Source organism: Rosa rugosa, chromosome 4 (assembly GCF_958449725.1).
Source record: "Rosa rugosa chromosome 4, drRosRugo1.1, whole genome shotgun sequence".
Classification (NCBI taxonomy): domain Eukaryota; kingdom Viridiplantae; phylum Streptophyta; class Magnoliopsida; order Rosales; family Rosaceae; genus Rosa; species Rosa rugosa.
The window spans coordinates 47,097,572-47,107,284 of NC_084823.1; the positions used below are offsets into that span (position 1 = coordinate 47,097,572).

The 9,713-nt window shown below is 35.3% G+C and overlaps 1 protein-coding gene across 1 annotated transcript; it reads right to left on the bottom strand.

The window, feature by feature from the left end:
• Window positions 1-4,614: 4,614 nt before the first annotated feature.
• LOC133744916 (uncharacterized) lies at window positions 4,615-7,152 on the bottom strand. The gene is made up of 2 exons (XM_062172942.1): window positions 7,018-7,152; window positions 4,615-5,163 (listed from the first exon to the last, which is right to left on the bottom strand). The coding sequence occupies exons 1-2, from the start codon at window positions 7,150-7,152 to the stop codon at window positions 4,615-4,617; spliced, it is 684 nt and encodes a 227-aa protein (XP_062028926.1).
• Between the last annotated feature and the right edge of the window lie 2,561 nt (window positions 7,153-9,713).

Consider the following 9,713-nt stretch of genomic DNA (forward strand, 5'->3'; position numbering starts at 1 on the left):
TAGTTGGGGTTGTCCATTGCTTCAGATCCGAAGCTTTGTGTTTCGGTTTCTCTTGGTTTCTATCCTCTTCCAATGTCCGTACTATAATTGCTCGTAGTTCAGCCAAACCATTGAAACAACAAGCAAACTCGCAATTACAGGATGCATGAAGCCATGAAAATCGAAAAAGAATAGTGAACACATTTCTGTATTAATAATTAAGCAGCCCATCTCAATGCGAGCTTGATATACTTTGTGAGTTACTTCACCTGTTGCCCCATGTCATTATCAACACCTGCAACAATGACGCACGTCTGTATGACGTGCATCATGAGGTTCATACGTTTTGAGAGAGAAAATTTCGTGTGAAATACTAGAATTACAACAATATTTATGAATCCACCGAAACCACCACAATTACTTCATGATTCTGGAAATGCAAAATTTGTTTGATTTCAAATTTTATTTCAATGACTTTGTTTTAGACGGATAAAATTTTAGCTGAAGGTAAGCCAAAGAATATTTTCAATTCAATTTCAAACACTGATTTGATTCATGTGAACCTATAATAGATAATTACTATTCTACTACATACATATTTCTTTTTTCATTTATTGAAGTGAAATATTGGAGAAAACTCAAGTAGAATTAATTCTGTTTCCACCATGCCACATACATGTATGATGCTTCTTAGGGAGTTTTTCGCATATCTTGAATGTTATCAGTATCCCATAAATAACTAATCAATGAAATTGTAAGAGCAAAATTCAAATTCTTTAGTAGAGGTAATGTGACTAATATATGCACTCTTATAGGAATGGGTTCAATGCCAGTCACTGGATGTCGTCATCTAATGTAGTAGCGTGAAAGAAAAATATAATATCTTGCTGCTGGACTGCTTGTAACTTGAGAGAAACCTTCGTCAAATTAAACAGATCTTTTTAGCTTATTACTTGCACATTGATCTTTTTATTTGTGAGGTACATTGTTATTTTATCTTTTGGAAGTAAATTTAATAATAATAATGGACTGTTAATTGAGTGAATCATCATACTACTCGATATCCAATCTTAGCCGGCTAAAAATTGCCCAACAATATCTCAATTAATAGCATGAACTAAGCATGCTAGCCCAGGCATGCAGGCCACATATTGTGTTTACCTTGTTCGTTCCCCATAATCAACACCTGCAACATGAGGTCCAAAACTTCTAGGATCTGAGAAAACACGTTTTATATGAAATAATCATACTTGATTCGTTTATAACCGAAATAAATAGTGTGGATTTCAACTTTTCCCTACAATCACAAAATAGCAATGAATTGGACTTGCATGTATTTCAAGGTGATATGAACACTGGTATATATATTTATAATGCTTAAGATAGAATTGCAAACATTCATTCCATAGACTATACACTACTTTATTTGTTTACATTTCTTTTTACCGAAATATTGGAGGAAACTACAAAAAGAAATGAGGTTACTCCGTCTCCTTATTTCATGTAACTTTGACTAATTTCTCTAGGCAATCAACATGAAACAAAAAAGTAATAGAAACTTCTATGCCTTTAAACATGATGTCATATGCGTTATTTTAGAAAATGTTGTAACTTTATCTTTGAAAAAAAACATGTAACTCAATGACATATGAACTTGATAATAGTTTGATGCTATTGAGTGTAAAAACATTGGACGTGTAAGAAGAAAACATTGTTTTCTTCTTAGCATGTTTTCTATATGTTAGCAAGGAAAGAGTTGACTATTAAATTATAAATAGTCATTATACTTTGGCATTGAGTAGGTAAATGAGATTTTCAAAGTTTTAAACTTTTTTTTTGGTTTGTAGCATCCTAGAGAAATATCATCTCCTCATCCAGATTGTAATGTTATTTGTTCCTACCGGGCTCAACGGCCGCTGGATTATAGGAAATCTTAGGTTGGTCCAAGAAATTGTAAAGAAGGGAAACCAGACATAATTGAACACCATAATACCATATTGATAAAATTAAGTCAAAATATAACAAGAAACAAGAGACAATTTTGGCTGAATAATTCGATATCTCATTCACCTTACAAGAATGAATTATATACAAATTACAATTGTGCCTAATAAGACAAGTACTACTCCTAAGGCAAGTAGTAAATCTAATAATACAACAGATATTACAGATCACAGAATATTACAGAATATCTACATAAATAAGGTAAGTATGACTCACGCCAACACTCCCCCTCAAGTTGGCGCATACAGATCACGAATGCCCAACTTGTCAAGTGAGTCATGAAATGCCTTACTCGATACTGCCTTAGTGAGAACATCAGCCAACTGTTCTTCTGTGTGGACAAATGGAAAAGAGATAAGTTTAGCATCAAGCTTCTCTTTAATGAAATGTCTGTCAACCTCAACATGCTTAGTTCTATCATGTTGTACTGGGTTGTGAGCAATATCCACCGCTGCCTTATTATCACAATACAAATCCATGGCTCGTTTGGGTTTAAATCCCAAATCACGAAGTAAATTTCTCAACCAAAGTAACTCATAAACTCCATGAGCCATACCTCTATATTCTGCTTCAGCACTCGACTTGGCCACAACCTTTTGTTTCTTACTTATCCAAGTAACAAGATTACCACCTACAAAAGTGAAGTAACCAGAAGTGGATTTTCTATCCGTAACACAACCTGCCCAGTCTGCATCTGTATAACCACTAACATCCAAATGATTATGCTTTGAAAACATCAAGCATTTTCCAGGTGCAGACTTTAAATACCTCAGAATATGGATCACAGCTTCCATATGAGTTTCACTTGGATTATGCATGAATTGACTCACAACACTAACTGCATATGCAATATCTGGCCGAGTATGTGAGAGATAGATTAATCTGCCAACTAACCTCTGATAGCGAGCCTTATCTGTAAGAGTTTGATTAGGGTACTCAGCCAGTTTATGATTCTGCTCAATAGGAGTACCAACATGTCTACAACCTAGCATTCCTGTCTCTGTCAACAAGTCAAGCACATATTTTCTCTGACACAAGAAAATTCCTGAACTCCCCCTGACGACCTCAATCCCCAAAAAATATTTAAGAGCACCAAGATCTTTCATCTCAAACTCTGATGCAAGCAGGTCTTTTAACCTTTCAACCTCCTCTGAATTATCACCAGTAATTATCATATCATCAACATAAATAATCAAGGCAGTTAATTTACCTTCACGGCGTTTCAGAAACAATGTATGATCAGAGTTACTCTGTTTGTACCCAAAACGACGCATAGCTTGAGAGAATCTACCAAACCAAGCTCGTGGTGATTGTTTGAGTCCATACAAGGACTTATTCAACTTACACACAAATCTTCCTCTTGTGCTTGCCTCATATCCTGATGGTAGATCCATGTAGACTTCTTCAGATAGCTCTCCATGTAAAAAGGCATTCTTCACATCAAACTGTTGCAAATGCCAATCTAGATTAGCTGCTAGAGACATCAACACTCGAACAGTATTAATCTTTGCTGCTGGAGCAAAGGTCTCCTCATAATCCACGCCATATGTTTGAGTATATCCCTTTGCAACAAGTCTTGCCTTATATCTGTTCACTGAGCCATCTGCATTATGTTTGATAGTGAACACCCATCTACATCCAACAACTTTCTTTCCTTGTGGAGGTGGCACCAACTCCCAAGTATTACTCTTCTCCAATGCCTCCATATCTTCATTCATCGCTTGACACCATTTAGGATCCTTGAGAGCATCCTGCACTTTACTGGGAACACATACAGAGGATATTTGATTCACAAATGAAGCATGGGATTTGGATAACCGATGGGTGGATACAAAGTTAGCTATGCCATACTTAGACTTAACATCTAAACTTGGTTCATATTGACGAGGTGGTTTACCACGGGTAGACCTAGGAGGCAAAACATACACACTATCACTATTATTAGAGTTAGAAGAAACACCACTAACCTCAAGATTGGGACGCTCCTCAGGGATTGGTTGACAAGGGTTATCTGTATCTGAGAGGGGTGCAGGAGCTTGGCCTTCTTGGACTGCAAAATTTCGGTCATCGTGTTCTAGTTCTGCTGGCAATCGATTGTCAGGAATGGAAGGATCGATCGTTTTGCTACTGGGAGTTTCTGCCTCGCTGAACGATTCCACTCAGAATGATTCAACAAATGTTACATGAGCATACTATTCATCCCACAAATGTTGTAATTATAGGAATGATTTAGGGTCTTTCTAAATGTACCCGGTAAATATCTATGTAGACCCAGCAAGTTCTTTACACCCAGCAAAATGATAGAATTTTCTAATTGCACCCACCAGTTTTTTCAATAATACCCTTGCATTTAATTAAACCTAGCTAAACCCACACCCAGCAAAACCGGATTATCTCCCTTAGGATCCACTATGCAATACAAGCACTCTTTCCACTAACATTTGATACTTGAACCTGCCTAGACTACCAGTTGTGTCCACCATGTGTAGTAGTTGCTTAAACATCAACTGGAGTAAGACTTTTTTTTTTTTTTTTTCAACACAAAAGATTTGAGGAAGTTCTACAAATAAATCTACAGGATTTCGTATACAAATCATAATGCGATGTAAATCTTATGCCCAGTTTGTGGTGCTATGTGGCTTCTCTTCGTATCAATGAGGGTGCAAGTGCAGTCATAGTTTTATCCTTACCTGTTGGATGAGATTCTTCTTTCACTGAAGAAAGTGCCCTATCTGGATTATACAGTTCCTTTGAAAATCTACTAGGACTTGGAGAACCAATTATGCCAGTCTTAGTTGGGATTGAGTAGTTCCCCAAATGAGAACTTGGACCAAACCTAAGTTGACCAACTCCATCTTCACGGGGCAAGGGTGACATTGGTGGCTGGCTAAGAATATCTATTTCTTTTCTACAAAACTGGTCTTCTACAATGTCATATGTATACCCTATTCTCATTTCATGAGCAAGAGAACACCAACAACAGAAGAGCCACAACGTGCAATCATACATTGTTGGTTCACCAAAACAGAAGTTATAAGAAGGCAAGTTGAATCTCTTTCTCATTTGGATCCTCCAAAAGCCACCATAGAGCAAACCAAAAACACAGAGAATTACACTAGTAACTGCAAGAGCCTCTCGAACAGTCTCATTGTCAATATTAACAGCAACCAAGTTAAAGATCTAGAAAGGAGCCATGCAAAACAGAATAAATAATATCATAATATGAACACACATGTTCCCTAACCCAAGTCTGTCCGTCTTCCACCCAAATACATAAAAGCTACAGAACAGCGATACATATGCAAGAGAAATAGAAAAAAAGAGTGAACACAATGAACTGCTGGGTACGAATAAAAAAAAGAGTTTCAAACTTTATGGTTTCTTTTGTTATTATCTTTAATTATCATGACTATTACTGTTATTTTGTACGAGGATATAACTGGCTTTTCATGCAAAATTGATTTGCTGGGTCTAAATAGATATTTGCTGGGTACATTTAGAAAGACCCTAAAATTATATACTCTTGTATGTGTGATTTTGATAGACGCTCCTTTTTTCCTCCTCTACCCATGAATTGGCAAATTCAAAACGGCACATCATATTCAAGCATTATATTATAGTAGACAAAACGCCTTGCACTCTTCTTATTTCTATTCCTTTCCATTGTCGTATTTCCCGGCCTCTGCCCCCGGAAAAACGAAAACTCGTCGGATGCATGTAAATCGGTTGGTAGGAGCATGTGAGGCCTCAGCGTCACCGTGGACCTCGTGTCGCCCTCTTATTGGACCACCTCGCCGGAGCACGTGGAGAGGCTTCTACCCGATGGGATGTTAGACATCACGTGGCGGGCCCCATCGTCGCACGAGCTCTCACATGAGGGGAGAGTGAGTTTCCCCTCTGGAAGGGTACACGTGGAGGGCGGAGCGGAATCAACGCGCAGGGAATCGGCGTCGTACGTGACTGGCGGAGGCGGATTGACGGCTGAGATTCGCGAACATAACATTTGCTATCGTATTCTCGTCCTCATTTTGTCTACTTGTGGTGGTAAAAAGTCAAAAATATTATTATTTTACAGTTGAAGTCTGCCGACCACGTATTTTGACTTGCTCTGTAATCAGAGTATCAGACGCATGAACTACGGCAAAACCTTTCTATTATGGAGTTTAGCTTTCACATGGGTTCCTGCAATCCTGCTTCTAAGAGTTCTGTGCGGGCATCTTGTGAAGTTGTGATCATTGTGTTCCTCAAGAATGTAAAGTATTGCATGCTCATTGTAGGGTGTCTTATTTGACCCATTGTTGTATAGAATTATAGATACATTATCGATAAACTAATCCGTATAATAGTATATCAACTTCTTGTAACAAATACTAATCAATTGATACAAAATCACAACATTATGTTGCAGACTTTTTCGCTGCTCTCACTCTATACTTTATAGGATTATATTGTTGTTTAGTACTATAAACTATTACATAGTTTTTTCTTTTTCATCCCTAATTTGTGTCAATTTCTTTCTTAATGAAGTTTCAGACTTGTGTTTGCTTAAATACATAAAGCATCATTTATCATTTATTTCATTCTTTTGTGACTAGAAGAGAAAGATGGCAGAGTAAATTGATGAGTTGTCAGTACCTATGAGTTCTCATCTTCCGTCCACAAAGTAGACAATAACAACAAAGGAAGGGATTAACCTAATTACTCAATGGTTTGGACCCTGACTATCACGATAGAAATGAATAAAAGTGTAATCTAATCTAATCACATATGATCTTGTACCGAATACCAGGAAATACATTGACAATCAAATCCAGTTTTTTTTTTATAATAACAGTCCAATTCAAATCTCCCAAACCAAGATACTATTCAACTTACATATACTAGCTACTACATGGTTTTCTTTTGGCCGTTGGCTATTCATATATATTATACATAGCCCCAACTAAAAGCGGTAATCTTGTTATTAAAAATGACTTGTTTGGGTGCAGGCAGTTGGAGAAGAAAGGAATTCGAAATATATAAAACGGTTAAAACCTGCAGACGAAGACGTATCCCGGCAAGTTGCAGATAATAAGTCACAAAAGGAAGATTGGGGCCATCAAATCCATTGCAGTTTAGTGGGGACGTAAGGACTATATTATCTGCCGGATTCGGATGTCGGCCTTTCATGTTCACTTTTCGATTTTTATGTAGAACTCTGCTTCTTTTTTTCGATTGTTTTATCTTCCCAATTGCAAAAGTGTTTCATATTTTCATGAGAAATGAAAACCAAAGAAGATTGCTCCCTCAGTCTCTTGTAGTGCTAATGAGTGGAACATCCATATTCTTTTAGTAGGAACAAAGCAAAATGGGGAGGAGGAGTTTGAGTTATTATTGTCAATATAACGGTGAACTGTGAACATCCGTTACTATTTAAAGACTTTAAAAGATCAATAAACTTGTATTATTGATGAAATAAAAATAACAATTGATGACTAACTATTCAGTTTTAAATAACTACTAGCCTTCTTCATACATGCTCTGCATGTGTAATAGTTTTTTTCTTTTAAAAAAATAAATAAATAAAATAAAACAGTTATTGCAGAGAGAATAGTGGGAGAGAAAAGTGGGGGTTGTGGGTTAATTTCTTTTTAATTTTATTAACAAAATCTATTTTATAATTATCATATTTACCCTTGTGATTTAATTTATTCTCAAAGTTTTTTAATCTTTAAGGGTTAAATCTGTCAAAATTTTCAGTTTTGGCTAACAAAGCCTCTTCTCTTAATAATAGTATAGATATCAACTAATTGCATGGCTTGTTAAGTGATAATTTGACATCTTGATTACTATTACCGTGGTGACTAACTTTTGATTAAGACAAGTGACTTCTTAATTATTGTTGACGATAGTGACTAATTATATCGATTATCTTTTTATTAAGATAAAGATGGCATCAAAAGTCATTATTTACGTCCTAAAAAAGTTGTATGATGTTCCAATTAATATGGTAACATTTTGAGAATTGCCGATGATATTGGACATTGCCCTCAAGAATAACCATGCCATTATTGGTCTTAACAGCTTAATTATAATAATTTTGTAATTAGGGAATATCATTATCATTTGAAAGAGACATGAACATGCATTTTACATTAATGTAACGTTAGTTTTGACAATGTGAAAAGGACGTGCATGTTAGAATTATGACATCAATCGAGTATAAATGATTGGTTGGGGAATAATATAATTTCCAATACCTTATTGATGCATGCATTAAATTGGTTTTTCTTATTGACGTGGGGCTAAAAATTATGGATCTCTAATTTTAATCAAGAGTTCGTTAATTAAGCAAATCTACTTGACAACACAATATAATATACAATACTGTCCTATAACAACAATTATAAGACAAGAACAATGACAGTGATGATGAAAAAAATAAAATAAAAATAAATGTAAAAATAAAAACACCTTTTCCCCTTCAACCAGAAATCTTTTAATAACTTCAAGGGGTTAGACAACGACAAGATCTTAACTACATCTAGGTTTAGTCACTTGTCAATGTAACAATGAAACAATTGCAAATAATAAAGTGTAAATGTAAAAGTTTATGTTAATATATTGTGTCACTGATCAGATGATATTTTTTAAATTTTTGATTAAATTTTAACAAAATTGACTATAAAATTAACTCCTACAAAATAACTTATTTTTCTAATTGTAAGGTACTTTTTGAAATATGAATAGGAAAAGAAACACCGCAAGAGTCACACTCTTATCATAAGCAAAAGGTCAATTAAGTGTTGTATCACTAAAGTAATTTGAAGTTCCATGGATGGAATGAACTTCGATTTGAAATCCCACGTACACTATAATGTCCTCTTATACATAAGCCATCAACCAAAAGTTTAAAAAAGTAAAGCGTATCAAATCTTATTATACGTAAAGCATATCAATCAAATCTTATTATGCCATGATCAAAGGAGCCAATAATATCACAACAACAAAATGGGTGAGTAGTGGGGATGCCAACATTTTTCCCTGTATATATAATTTTGCAAATTGGTTAGTTTTGAAATAGAAAATCAAATTCATCTATTATTTATCTATTTATATATATGCTGTGGGGGTCAAAAGGCCACAACCCCCTCAATGTTCTTGCGTGATTAGCTCACTGTGTTTTGACAACTTTTAGTTTAATTCTATGCTTCTGGAAATTTTTGAATACGCCTTGATTTGCGCTCAGTGCATGTACTCTAATAATCCATTACAACTCAACTCGTAGAATTTGATTATCTAACTAAGCAGAGTACTGTTTTTTGTTTTCTTCCCTTAAGCTGACAATTGAGCTTTAATTATAATGAACAAAATAATGTTTCCAGATAGTGGTGTATGTCATCAGTAGTGTTCTTATTAGTTTAATTCGTAATATTTGACACTATTCATACGCTCATGCACAATTACATGATATAAAACAAATTTAAAAATTACATTTCCTCGACCAGTATGATGGTGTTTCCTTACTCGATTCTAACTCATTAAGAGTCTTATTTCTAACAAGTTCAAATACTTCAGTAATTACCCTACGACTCAGCCAAGACAAATTAAAATTCCGGTGGGTTTGGGTACCCGCTATTTTGGGGGTATACTAATGTGTACGAGTAATTAAGCATGATTCGGCCGGGTATGAGTAACTGACCGTTAAAATGACAAGTAAAAGGGTCCCTCTCGTTACATTAAAGGTTTCA